Source organism: Pantherophis guttatus, chromosome 2, assembly GCF_059756535.1.
Source record: "Pantherophis guttatus breed Tessera chromosome 2, ASM5975653v1, whole genome shotgun sequence".
Classification (NCBI taxonomy): domain Eukaryota; kingdom Metazoa; phylum Chordata; class Lepidosauria; order Squamata; family Colubridae; genus Pantherophis; species Pantherophis guttatus.
Genome location: NC_142064.1, coordinates 39,998,834 through 40,012,438, shown reverse-complemented (window position 1 = coordinate 40,012,438; position 13,605 = coordinate 39,998,834). Strand labels below are relative to the sequence as shown.

General features: G+C 37.0%; 1 protein-coding gene and 1 non-coding gene across 3 annotated transcripts; both read right to left on the bottom strand.

Annotated features, from left to right (window-relative positions):
- Window positions 1-3,721: 3,721 nt before the first annotated feature.
- COX7C (cytochrome c oxidase subunit 7C) lies at window positions 3,722-13,365 on the bottom strand. 2 transcript variants are annotated; one of them, XM_060690627.2, is made up of 3 exons: window positions 13,188-13,365; window positions 11,802-11,932; window positions 3,722-3,963 (listed from the first exon to the last, which is right to left on the bottom strand). In XM_060690627.2, the coding sequence occupies exons 1-2, from the start codon at window positions 13,260-13,262 to the stop codon at window positions 11,816-11,818; spliced, it is 192 nt and encodes a 63-aa protein (XP_060546610.1). In that variant the 5' UTR covers window positions 13,263-13,365; the 3' UTR covers window positions 3,722-3,963; window positions 11,802-11,815. The 2 variants fall into 2 exon arrangements, with proteins under 2 accessions (XP_060546610.1, XP_034297135.1); XM_034441244.3 differs by lacking the exon at window positions 3,722-3,963 and adding an exon at window positions 9,184-9,258 and having other exon boundaries at window positions 13,188-13,348.
- Window positions 12,296-12,357, bottom strand: LOC117679389 (small nucleolar RNA Z39). The gene has a single exon (XR_004595382.1). It is a non-coding gene; the product is annotated as a small nucleolar RNA Z39 (small nucleolar RNA).
- Window positions 13,366-13,605: the final 240 nt, after the last annotated feature.

Sequence of the window (13,605 nt, the reverse complement as noted above, 5' to 3'; positions counted from 1 at the left end):
AAAGATATACTTTCATAGATAGAGATGATAGATGATGGATAGATAGGAGAGATGATAGATGACAGAGAGAGATGATAGTGCACATGTGAAAAAGAATGAGAGCAATATTGTACATGTGAAAAAGAGTGAGACTGAAAGCAAGATTGTTTATATTTGAAAAATAATTTATGTGTTTATAGAAGCAGTTGCTGTTGCAAAGCATTTTTAAAAAATACACAATGATTCACACAATACGGTGAATCAAATCATTGGTTATCTAGCCTACAGTTATCGCCATTGGGAGTGACTTTGTAAGATTACAGGCTTGAATTTTTAGACAAATACCTGAAAATGCCAAGGACTTTTATTTGCAGGCAAATATGTCCTTTCACACACAGTTGCTTTTCAGAGTTATGCCTTTCTCGTGTGTTGAAAAGACTAATTCTTAAAACTATAATATCAAAGCCATCTATCAGAGTCTGCCAACATAATAATCAGTGAGAACTAGAAATGAAATCCTAAATCACTATGAAGAGTCTGCAATATCTTTGCTATAGAAAAAACCATTCTTTAAAAAATCTGCTTAGAGGAATTGCTTGGAATAGATGTAGCATCTGGGCACTAACATGAAGCAGATTGAAACATCAAGCACGCAGCTCTCATGACATTATTCCTCTTTATATCTTCTTGGCAGGCAACGGGCCCAAAAGGGACTTCTTATTTTTCCATGGAAAAGAAACCCAGTTATGTTGACCTATGTATATATTCTTTATTCCTGCAACATTTTTCTCCTATACTTCATTGCAGGAGAAGAACATAAGATTGGGCAGAACCTTGAGCCAAAATTTAGCAGGCAGTAAGCAATCTTGCAGTATGCCTAAACCTCCCAGGAACTTTTGCCAAGACTGTCAAATTAAGTTTAAAAATTCACTTGATTTAGAAAATATTCACAGGATCCAAATCCTGCAAGACAAGTTACAGGGACAAAGTGTATTGATATGTGTGTGTGTTTGTGGGTGCACACATGCACATCTATCTATACATACATATAGTGTGTGTGTGTTTTTTAAAAATATTGTTAAAAAGCAATAAAAAGCAATGGGTATACCAGTGACAACAATCAGTAATTAATAAATAGATTTGGAAAATTATACAATTCATTATAATGCTGTGAACTCCATTTAAGCATCAGAAAGGGCATCCAGCCAGTAAATGCTCAGCTAGACAATCCATTTTAATGTTTGGATCAGTTCATCAAAGTTGCGGGATGAATAGCTTAATGGTAGTGACTGCTTAAGGTGGCTATTTGCTGTGAGACCTCTGGGTTTTCTTATGTAGTTGGTTGGCTGCTGTGGGGACAGACTGCTGGATGAGAGTGGCCAGCAGTCTGATTTAGCAACTCACTGCTTATGTTCATACGTTCAGTATAGAGTCTGTTAAAATCAAACTGAGTATCAACATTGAAGTGCCCAATTACCATGTATATAATAGATGGGGAAAATACAGTTAGTCCTTGATTAACAACAGTTTAATTAGTGACTGTTCAAAGTTACAACAGCAGGGAAAAAAGTGACTTATGACCAGTTTTCACATGACCATTGCAGCATCCCCATGGTCACATGACAAAATTTAGATGCTTGGCATCATATTTATGTTTGTTGCAGCGTCCTGATGTCATGTGATCAGTTTCTGATCTTTTGACCTTTTGACAAGCAAAGTCAATAGGGAAGCCAGATTCACTTAACGTTACTAACATAACAATTGCAGTGATTCACTTAACAACTGTAGTGAGAAAGGTCATAAAATGAGGCAAAACTCAGTTAATAATTGACTTGATTAGTAATGAAATTTTGGGCTCAGTTGTGGTCGTTAAGTCAAAGACTACCTGTATTCTCTCCAACGGTAGAGATAAAAGCAATGAAAACTGGATTTTCTGATCTAGAGAATGGGCAAAGGCCATTGTAGTCCAAGAAAATTAGTTCTGAAGAATCAGTCAGCAACAGAACTATTCCTGGGGGAAGAAGGAGTAAGTGAGGTGGACTTTAAAAGGACAATGGAAAAAACTCCATTCCATCATTGTTCTTTTGCATTTCATCAAGAGAAGACAGCATCTATTGCCTGGCTGACCTCTCCCAGGTAAGAAACCATCACAATCCAAACAATAGTTGAAGAATCAGAAGAAAATTTCCAAAACAAATAGTGTTGGTATATTTGGATTAGTATATTTCCACAGAGGTATTTCATGAATGGTTTTGCATTGTGCTTTCATACCCTGACTCTTATTTTATTCTATCTATATTGTAGGTATGTGTGTGTTGTGCATATGCATGTCTGTTTTCTTTTTTCAAAGAATAACCACTGAGTAAAACTTGATATTTTCCCTAGCACACACTATTTTGAACTCTTCCCAACCTTAATCTACAGAATAACCTTCATATATCTTATTCTGTAACCAGTACCGTTTTTCTATGAGGGAATTCATATTGTCTCTGTTCATTTCCTTTGAGCAGGCAGTAGCTCTGTTAATTAGTCCAGACAAGAAACTAGAAGTACCAGTATTATCTTTATGGTAAAATAAACATGCAAGACTAAAAGTATTTTTCCCTTTTTTCCTTTCCTTTTACTCTCAGTAAACTAGAAAGGATCCCTTCTGAAACATTTCCCACATGTTCGGGCTGATATATATTTTAAATATAGGTCATTCAGTTCATGGCTTTTCCAAGGTCATTCCCACATACCATTACAACTGCAGAAAGGACAAACTTCCCACTCTTTTCAACCTTGCTGAATAGGGTACAGATAAGCAATTGCTTTGAAAATAGTAGAAGCTGGCAATCTATTAACAGGATTTACTGGGGGATAGGAGAAGAGACAATAGAAATTATGTAGGAATGTTTAGAAGCCACTGTGGTGAAGCCACTTTCCTATATGTGAATGCAAGAATTCTTTATTGGCCAAGTGTGATTGGACACACAAGGAATTTGTCTTTGGTGCATATGCTCTCAGTGAGTTACATCAAGTTATAAGAGAGCAAAACAAAACCTTGTATTTTATAGTGCTACTGTTGAAGTCTCATTGACAAAATGTCAGCCATCATTGGGGGAAGAAAGAAGGCAAGAAAAAGTTAACCAGACAAGATATGAGGAAGAAAAAGAAAAGAAGAGATGAGCAACTGCAAAATGGAGAAACTAGTACAACCTGTTTGATTCACGATGAAGACAAAGAACCATTGTGTTGTAAGTGAAATCAGAAGCAAATAAGTTGGTATGTGGTGGTAAACCATGATGACTCTCTCTTCCATTTTGGAGGTTTTCAGGACTAAAAACTACACACAAAGAAGAATTTACTTACAGGGCAATCTACTATATGAAATGCACTGGTTTAATGGGCTGTTGAATGAGTAAAATTTTGATTTATTCACGGATTAAATAAAAATACAAGAGAACTGCCTAAGAGGACAGAGATGGGAGAGGTGTAATGTGTTTGAGAAAAAATGGGTGGACAGTGCATACATGGGTGGAGGCAAGACTTCACTTACAGAATTCAGCTATACACTCCACTTCTCCCTCCCCCTCCTTTTTTTTTTTTTTTTTTTTTGTGCTAAGAGAAGATATGTGTGTGCTGGAATTTATTATTCAATGCTGGCTGCAGTTAGGCCTCTATTAAATCTTGATGTTGCAGCTGCCAGCTGTCTCAGCAATTGTGTTTCTTCTGGTATTGAGAAAATACTGGGAAGTTGTAATGCATCTTATGCCTTTCATTTAATAACTGGCACATGCATTCCTGCTGCATCACAGTAACACTTTTCCTTTCAGTATTTCCTTCTGCAACATCACAACGAGACGTTTCTGGAGCTATGATGTCATCACCAGCTGAGCACCATCTTGGCTGTTATGTCCTTTTATGCTTCACTCATCAGAACAATTTGGGACGGTTGCAGAGAACTTTGCACACAGCTAGTTAACATCCCCACTGTGAGGAAACCTGAAGAGACAAGGAAAAACAGTAAAGTAAAAATAACAGGCCATTATCACCAAATCCTCTCAAACAAGAAGGAAAAACCTGCATATTAGACCTGCACTTCACAACTGCGCAAAAAAATCCCACCAGCCACGGATGGCAGGCTGACGGCTCAGAGAAATCCTGATTTTGCTTCCTGCTGGAGATTGCAGGATGTGGTAACGCCCTGAAGATACCCTAAGTATTTTTTGTAAAAAAAATAAAATAAACAAACCCACAAAATAAATGTTCTGTGCTTTGCATAAATCTGCATAGGCTGAGCTATATGGAAATATAGAAAAAGAATGTAACTTAGAGAGAAACAATTTCATAATATTTCTTCTGTTCATGGGAAGGAAGAGTATGGAATGCAAATCTATGCCTTTTCATATTTCCTTAAATATGATTGCCTGCAAAATATATGATTGCCTGCATTCTTCAAATCCAATAGAAGATTGGTGGTACATGTTTGGATTTTTAGCAGAGTTAACTGATATCTATTCATTAGGTGTCTGTTTAATTCTGGAGTCAAAATGATCTCTATTGAATTGATTGGATCTACCTTTCAGTGTGACCAAGGATGAAAAACTCCTGCTTAGTTTTAAAAACTACCACCCAATTCCCAACTATTCATAAATACAGTCAGACGATTATAGCAAATGATTCCTGCGGGAGTGAGTGAGATCAATTTTGTTTAATTTCAGTTCTATTCCCAATTAGCAGAGCTTCCTGGAAGTTAGTAGATAAACTTCCAAACGTATAAACAAAGTTTCAAACTGCACACTGGGTCCTGCTATCAGTAAATCAAATTCAGTCTTGTAAAAAAAAAAAAAAACTTTGGAAAATTGTAGGGATGAAATTAACGGTCTGTACAATCAGGTATAATGATTCTGCTTTGTAATTGTAACACAGTTTACTTTTCAGCATATTTCAGAGAAATCTCAAAAGATGAAAAAAAAAAATTACAGAATGCAAAGTTATAAAATACCTAGGAGAAAATTGTCCTAAAATGACAGTCATATTTCAGATACTACTATTTCCTTAGAAAAAAACCTTTTAAACAACTCATTCAAAGTAGGCCAACAGTTAGAATTATGCATTTTGGATGGCATAAAATAGAAAACCTGCCATTAATGGTCTAGAAATTTAAGCTCAAATTTAGTAAAAGCTACAATTATGGCTGCTAGCGAGTGATTCCTTTTGCTAGATTGAATGATGGTTAATCGGTCATAATGACTGCTCATTTGTGGTTTTGCTAGATGATAATTCTGTCTGGATTTCTTTCTGGGGTGTTTTGAAGGACACTCAGGTCAGAAAAATTGAGCACAATTTTTCATTTCTGTCAAGAGAAATGGGAATTGGAAATCTGCACAATTGCTTGGCGTTTGTGCTACAAAATAAGCAGGCATCATTTTTGCACATATGTAAGAACAGTGGCTGCTGTTGTGCACACACCAAATCGGGTAGCTGTTATTTATACAGGTAGTCCTTGACTTACAATAGTTCATTTAGTGACTGTTCAAAGTTACAACAGCACTGGAAAAAGTGACTTATGATCACTTTTCAGTTACCACCTTTGTAGTATTCCCATGATCATGTGATGAAAATTCAGATGCTTGGTAACTGATTCATACTTATGACCATTGCAGCATCCTGGGATCATGTGATCACCTTTTGCATCCTTCTGATGAACAAAGCCAATGGGGAAGCCAAATTCACTTAACAACTGAGGCTAAAAGTAATGTCATGAAATTTATTTTTATTTATTTATTAAATTGATATTGCCGCCTATTTTCCCATGGCAATTCAAGGCGGCTTACAGAATATAAAAATAACATTTAAAAAACAGTAAAACTAATAAAAAATCAAATAAATGAATGTAATAAAATCACTCCCCCACCCATCATCTCCCACCCCAGCGACAGCCAATCACACCAGTCATTTAATGGGCTCCATCCTGCTCTGGGTTCCCCAGGCCTGCTGGCAGAACCAGGTCTTCAGTGCCTTCTGGAAGAGAATTAGAGTGGGGGCCATTCTAATTTCTGGGGAAATGATGTTCCAGAGAGAAGTAGCCACCATGGAGAAGGCCCTTCTGGGTCCCACTAGGTGTATCTCCCTCGGGGATGGGATCCGCAGCATTCCCTGCCTTCCTGCTTTGATGGGTCGGGTAGATGTGATCGGCAAGAGACGGTCCCTTAGATAACCTGGTCCCAAGCCATGAAGGGCTTTAAAGGTGACAACCAGCACCTTGAATTGCACCCGGAAGAAAATCGGCAGCCAATGCAGTTCCCGCAGGAAAGGTGATACATGTGCACACCGGGATCTGCACAAAGCCATGCGGGCTGCTGCATTTTGCACCAACTGGAGCTTTAGGATGCTCTTCAAGAGCAGCCCCATGTAGAGCGTGTTGCAATACTCAAGGGAAGTGACTAAGGCATGAGTGACTGTTAGTAGGGATTACCGGTCCAGGAAAGGGCATAAACTAAAATGGGGCAAAACTCACTTAATAAATCTCACTTAACAGAAATATTGGGCTCAGTTGGACTACCTGTATTTATAGTTGGCTGGAAATTCTTCTCCAAGAAATCCAAGGCTAGGGACCTCTTGGTCAAGTATCTTCATTTACCCAAGTGATGCATTACATCACTTCTATGTTCCGACTCCATTTTGTAGTGAGCAAGACACTGTTCTTGTGTTATTTGAATGTTCTGCCCTTGCTTCCTTAAGTCTCCTTTTCAGGAATGCTTAAAGTGATTCTACTTTGTCCTCTGCCACACCCTTTTTTAGAGTTATTGTATAAAATAACTGGAACCCAATTAAATTATTTTGCTGCTGAAATTGTTTTATAGCCCCAGAAACCTTCCCCCTCCTATGTTTAAAAAAGAAAAATCTACAGGTACAAAATGCCATGTGCCCACAGACCCTTTCAAATTATACCCTCCTCCACAGCTTTATAGATTTATTTTCAGAAGTATAAGCTGTCTCCTAAAGCCATCTTAATATTGTATTAATTTTAAAAATTCAACAAAATATGGACTCTAAATGTAACCAAGGACTGTTATCTACAAGAACCAGTTCAATATATATTCTTTTAGAGTTACAAGCTGTCATTTACTATATGCTGGTTAACCATGTGTAGCCTGTTCCGGTACAAGTGACCTTTTCAAGGATGAGCGGTAAGTTAAGCTTTGTAAATAAGTTCCCTCATCTGTCATGACAGATGTTTGATTTTCCTGGCATTTGCAGGGCTGCACAATAATAATGACCAAAATAGCACATTTGCCAGTAGTGAAGCAGATACCTTGCAATGTACATTAGCCATTATTTCAGCATGATGAATCTGACTGTTCGGTTTCTTCTCGCATATAGTTATCAATATTTTGGAAACCATAAGCAGAAATGCTGTTCTGGGAAAAGGTTGTTCTTTTCTAACTTATGTGGATGTTATATTTTCATCAGGATAATTGAAGGTGGTTTTTTAGAATCGGTGTAAGTCATAAAAATAAGCAAATTTCTAGCAGAGTGCTGTATAGAAGTGGAATGGATTAGATTGTGATATTGGCACAACTTTTATTTCCAAACTAGGCCAGGTGCATAGGACAAACCATTCCCCCCAGACCAATATAATCATTCAGAAGCTATTTGACACCCCACGAGTGGATAATAAAGTTCCTCGAAATAACAAGTAGGTAGAACTTATCCAAAGATGAAAGGCACAATGGAAGACACACTTGCTGGGACAAGTTAATTCAAGAGAGGAATCTTTAATGGAGGCTCGCTATTGTCATTACTGTGTGTTATTGCACTATGAATGATACTGAACAAGTCAGGCCATAACTATCAAACATCTAAAACATCTGCTGGTGGGATAGATAAAAATGCCAAATCGATTAACATCTTGACTGTGTGACCAATCATACTAATTGTTTCATTTACAGTGGCGATAAGAGTGGAAACTGAATACCCCTGAAGAGGAGCCTGAAGTTATTTTAAGTTAGGACTATTTATACAGCTAGTCCTTGCTTAATAGCTATTCATACAGCAACCAAAATTATAACAGCACTGAATGAATTTTTGCCTGGTTCCTGAAGTTATGGCTGTTGCAGTTTCCTGTCACATGTTCAAAATTTGGGTGCTTGGTATTCGCCTGCACTTATGATTCCTACGGGCTCTTTATCTTCTCTTCTTGTCTATTGCCTTGGGGGGCACTGATTTTGCCTGGCAGCAGTGGTGCCAGTTGCACCTTTCAAAGCCTGCCTTTTCTAAGCAGAGGTGCGTTCAATTATGCTCCTCTCCATCACAGAGGAAAGAACTGGAGAACGTAATAGAAAAGATTGACAGACAGTAAAATCAATAAATGTTTATGAAAGAGCTTCCAACTATTCAGAAAGACCACAGAAAAGGCAACCTTGTTTTTACAGTCTAACCCAACTTGATGGTATCTGTCTTTTCTTCCCAGTGAAGTTACATTTTCTATATGCTTATGCTTTTAAAAGGCTGACAATCCCAGTTTAGTTGCCTGATCGTCAAGGTTTTTTTTTTACTTTTAAAAACATTTTTTCTACCACCTTTTCCGCAGAAGAGGTTGTTAAAAAAATGTTTTTAAAAGGCTCTGACGATCACAGCTGAGCCGCGTGATCGTCAGAGGGTGCGCCACAGCTGATCACCTCTCCTGCATGCTTCCTTTTGGTGTGCACTGCGTATGCGCACCTTGCATTTGGTGTGTGGTACGCACACGCAGCCAGCAAGCCGGTAGTAAACCGGTTCAGATTTCACCACTGATTCTATTGTTATACATTTGGAAACTTACAAGGAGTATATTTATTGTGATTGAAATAAAAATTTAAAATGGGTGCAATTTTAATTTCTGAATTACAATTATTTTATTGAATATTTACATTCTAGTTTTTTATTTTAGTGGTTTTTCCTCCATTGATCTTGTGTTTTAGGAACACAATTATAGTTCTGTATCTTGCATGATCCACATTGCTTCTATACATATATAAACTCTTTACATTTTATACTTATCAAAATGTACACATCTACATTTTACCTACTTCACTTGTTTGCCATATATGACATAAATCTAAACATGTTTGTATATACCTATATTAAAAAACATTGCCTTTTATATAATTAGGAATGAATTTTTTTCATTATAGTTCGTCAATCTATATTTAGACAAAACAGAAAAAGAATCTACTATAGTTTCAGATATAGTTTTTATTTATATATGTAGAGTGCTTAGTTTTAAATTTCCTTCTGTTCTTTCTTCTCAATCTGAAAGAAAAAAGGAAACATAAAAATCTTTAATATATATAATATATCCTATAATTCATTCCTTTCAGGTTATCAAAATCTTATTTTGTAGATGAAACTCATACAAAATATTTTAAAACATAGATGGAGAACAATCTATGAAAACTTTTCTATATAGCTAAAGATGTCTTTCTGAGAATCTTTAATGCTTAATGGATAACAGCTCACAGAAACTACATGCTGCCCATTACATTATTTGCATTTTTCATACTGCAATCATATTACTTTTGCCAAAGTAGAGGAAAAAAAGATGGAATCAAAGCAGTATTAAAAAAAGTTCAAATGCTAAACTATTACACATCTAAGTTATTAATCTGCCTTTCTACTCTAGCATAGCTCAAGGTGGCCAATCTATATTAATATAAAACACAATTAAAATACATAAAGTAAATCTTTTCTTCAAGGACAACTATTTCATATTATTAGACATCCATGTGTATATAACAGATATATGATTTACTACTGCATTCCTCAAAGTTTTTAAATCCATAACATTGCATAACATTGCATTTAGTCCAATTCCTTGAATTCACAAGAACTTCTCTGAGAAATGACCATTCAACTTACAGCAATACTCTTCATACTGCAGCCACTTTCACTCAAGTGATAGTTCGTACAGTCAGTTCTTGATGACATCCAGCCTGAACCATTTTGCTTTTAATTTTTAATCACTATTTCTGGTACTATCTTTTGGAGCTATACACGAAATTCACTTTCTGGTCTCTATGACAATGCTTGATATATGAAAACTATCTTAACTCCCCGTAACTGAACCTCACTATGCTTCTTGCCTTTTCTGATATGTGGTGCCCAAAACTAGACACAATATTTCAAGTAGGGTCTGACAGAGTCAGAATAAGTACTCAAAAAAATGCTGTTTAATAATCTTTTAGAAAACATACCCAAGCTCAAGTGTCTTTTGCTAGGCCTCCTTTTTAAGAATGGGATATTTGCTTTTCTCAGGTCTTTTGGAACATCACCACTTCTTCAAAATTCTTAGACTCCTGAGGGTGACTCTGCAATCATCTTTGCCACTTCCATCAATACCCTAAAACATAACTCATCCTGGAGACTTGAATTTATTTAGCCAAATTCTCTTTTACCTTCCTGTCTATCCAATGCTATAGTTCCTGGATAATAACAAGGATCAATTAGGACTCTATTTCACTTCTAAGAGATTCTTTTCTTAGACAAATGCAAAACAGGAGTTAACAGGTTCTGCCTCCTTGCCATCACTAAACTATTTACTACTTGCAATACCTTTGTGGCTATCGTTTCTAAAAAGCAAGAGTTTGGGGAGTCTTACAAACTCCAGCTCATTCTGACATTTTTCTAACATTTTTCTTTCTTTTAGTGGCTTTTCTGGACAAGTTCTGCTTCAGATTCAGAACTCTTCTGACGTTCAAAAATCTAACTTTTTTTATTTCTTCTTTCACATATATCAGATTTAATGATTATATAATAACTTCCCCTCAAAAATGACAGATACCACTTTTTCACCCAACTTTTTCCCATTGGTGAACTTTAATAGCAGTCAAGATTAATTAGAATTTTTAGCTCAGCTCTGTATGTGCATATAATTTTAAGAACATTCAGTAAGCAAGGCTAAAGAGATGGGCACTGAAACCCTTCCTAAAAATCTACACTGAGTATGATACCCAAGCGTTTTATAGTTTCAAAGTAACTGAAGGGAAGGCTTTCTCCCACACTCCCAACAGTCAGTCATTACAAGCAGAACCAGCTTTATAAGGGGTCACCTTCAGGCCAAAATTGTTTAGCATTTCTAAAAGTTTAACTCCTGTAAGACCTTTTCTGGAAAAAAAAAACCCACAACCCATTGGTAACAAGTACAGCTATGTCAAATAGCTATAAGGTCTTTCTACTGCCTTGTTCTGATCGGTGGTCTGGCTGCGGCCATAAGACCTTCTAGAATTCCCAATACTTTTCATAGTAACCCTATCCATAATGCATTTCAATAGTCTAGTTGTGATGTATTGAAGACTTTGAAAACTTACTACATATGATTGATTAGGAATTATATAAATACGCTCTTTGCATTTCAGGGAGGGACTTTACTCAAATTGTTTTCTAAATGTTACTGATCATGATTTAAACTGCTATTGGGGAAAAAAGATACTATAGTATTTGAGGAAAACTATGCTTCCTGCTATGGATTCGAATACATTAATTTGAATCTATGTTTACATTACAGTGTTAGTAGGCACCGATCCTAGAATAAAAGCAATGGCAAATCATTTCCATTATATTATATAGATGTATAATGGAGAGCTGATCTTTATTAGAATGCATTGTTATCTTTTTTATATGCACTGTTTCCAAGTTTACCTATTAAGAAATTTAACAAAATGTCACAATACAGTTCATTAACTTATCACTAATTGAATTTTATTGAAATTAAACCAGAAAACGGTTTTATAGTTTCCAAGAAGCAACCTAAATAGCTTGTAAAAGACCTATAGAGAATGAAAACAAATAGGAATTACCTGTTATAACATATTCACTGCTTAAGTAGCTGATGCCTTACAAGAAAACAGGGGCCACCAATACCAGTTATGGTAAAGAGAAAGGTTCCGAATAACAATTTCCATTTGTTGTTAACTGAGAATGGGAGATTCTGAAAAGATAAGAATGTTGTTTTGTTTTAGCAAGGTACTTAGTTATTAAACAAAGTTAATGTATAAAAAGTGACTTGGCCTAAATCCCATAGATAGCAACCAAATACTAAATGTTCATTCAGCGTTTATAGTTACAGAAGTACATCACTGTATTCCTAATCTTCTAAAAAGAGGGTCAGTCACATGGGTTTCATAGCTTAATATCAACATCCTTCAATTCGAACCTTATTTACACTAGCCCTATTTTTATTTCACATTAAAAAGACACTATGTATGTCCTTTAGATGCCATCTTGGATATAACCTGAAATTAATTGGATGACCTGAAATTAAATAGTATCTGAACACGACTTCAGGATAAGGTACATCAGAAAGCGTTTACAGGATCATCGTTATTCATGCTGTTATGCTATCATCACCTGTACCCGTAGAATTAAGAAAATAGTTATATATTGCACTAAAGGCCCCTACAGAAACAGGAAACTGACTATTAAGAACATTAAAAACACTGCCATCCACACAGAGCAGGACTTTGGGCACCTGCCTTTCAAGCTGAAGCCAGTGAAAGATGGCATTTCTAAAAAATGATTCCACTGTGCGAGGTAAAAAAACAGTAATGCTGCTGCCCCATCCCTTTTTAATTTTTTTTTTTAAATTAAATTTTTTTAAAATGTCCCTTTTTACTCGTATCCTTCTCATGTATTCAAAATCATGCTGATACTTTTATCAGTCATCTTATATATGCTTGACAAAAATAAATAAATAAAAAATAAAATAAAACCCCATATCTAGAGCTCAGCCCACGTTGTTTCGTACTATGGGGATCCCAAAATGCGAACAGAGATATTACAAATATCAAATGTTCAAAAAAAATAAATGGCGGCTCCTAATTCTCTACTTCGAAAAGTCTCTTTTCCGTGATGACGGCTTCAAGCGTTCGGCCCCGGCCTTCCAATGCAAACTCCGTGCCGTAAAATAGAGGCTGAAAAATAAGAGCCGCCTCCTCTCTTCCCAGGTTATATTTTCCCTCAACTGCCTTGGAAAGGTGAAGGGCCCAGAGAAGCGAAGGAGCCTCTCTCCGGTATCTTCCTCCCGCGTCGAACGACGGCCGGGGAGTGGGGGTGGGGTGGGGGTGGCGGGGAAGCAGGCCTAGCCCGACTTGTTCAGGAAAACCGCCCCTGGCCATGCCGCCGCTGGAGGGTCAAGAACTAACGGAGGCCCTGAATTCGTAGCCTTTCCCCCACTTCCTTCTTACCTTTCCCGGCCCATCTTCGTAATGCATCCGCCGAAGGGCGGAGGTGCCGAACCGACGGACGCTGTTAGCCAACATATCGGCCGGAATGAGAGCCCGGCGACAAAAAGGTTGCTTCTCCCTCACGACCTTCAGTTAATCTAGAGCCACGTGACTCAGGCGTTATGGGAGGAAAGACCGTCGCCGAAAGGCAAGATGGGAACCGTAGTTTTAGGGCAGCAAAAGGCCGTTGCTTGCGGAAATGAATGTTTCTTCATAAGCCTTCCAGCGTCATCTAGGAGAGTTTCGCGGATGGTATTTGAAGAATGGGGAAAAAAACAAAAGATCTCACCCTTCTGTAAATAGGCACTTATTGTTTATATTAAAAACCCCTAATTCTAGCAAATAAATACAATGCACAAAGCGATTATTTCTCTTCCCC

Excerpts from the sequence above, each read along its gene's own strand:
- COX7C (XM_060690627.2), bottom strand. The coding sequence starts at position 13,262 with ATGTTGGCTAACAGCGTCCGTCGGTTCGGCACCTCCGCCCTTCGGCGG. Across the intron at positions 11,933-13,187 it reads ACGAAGATGGGCCGGGAAAG|AATCTCCCATTCTCAGTTAA; the intron begins GTAAGAAGGAAG and ends TTATCTTTTCAG.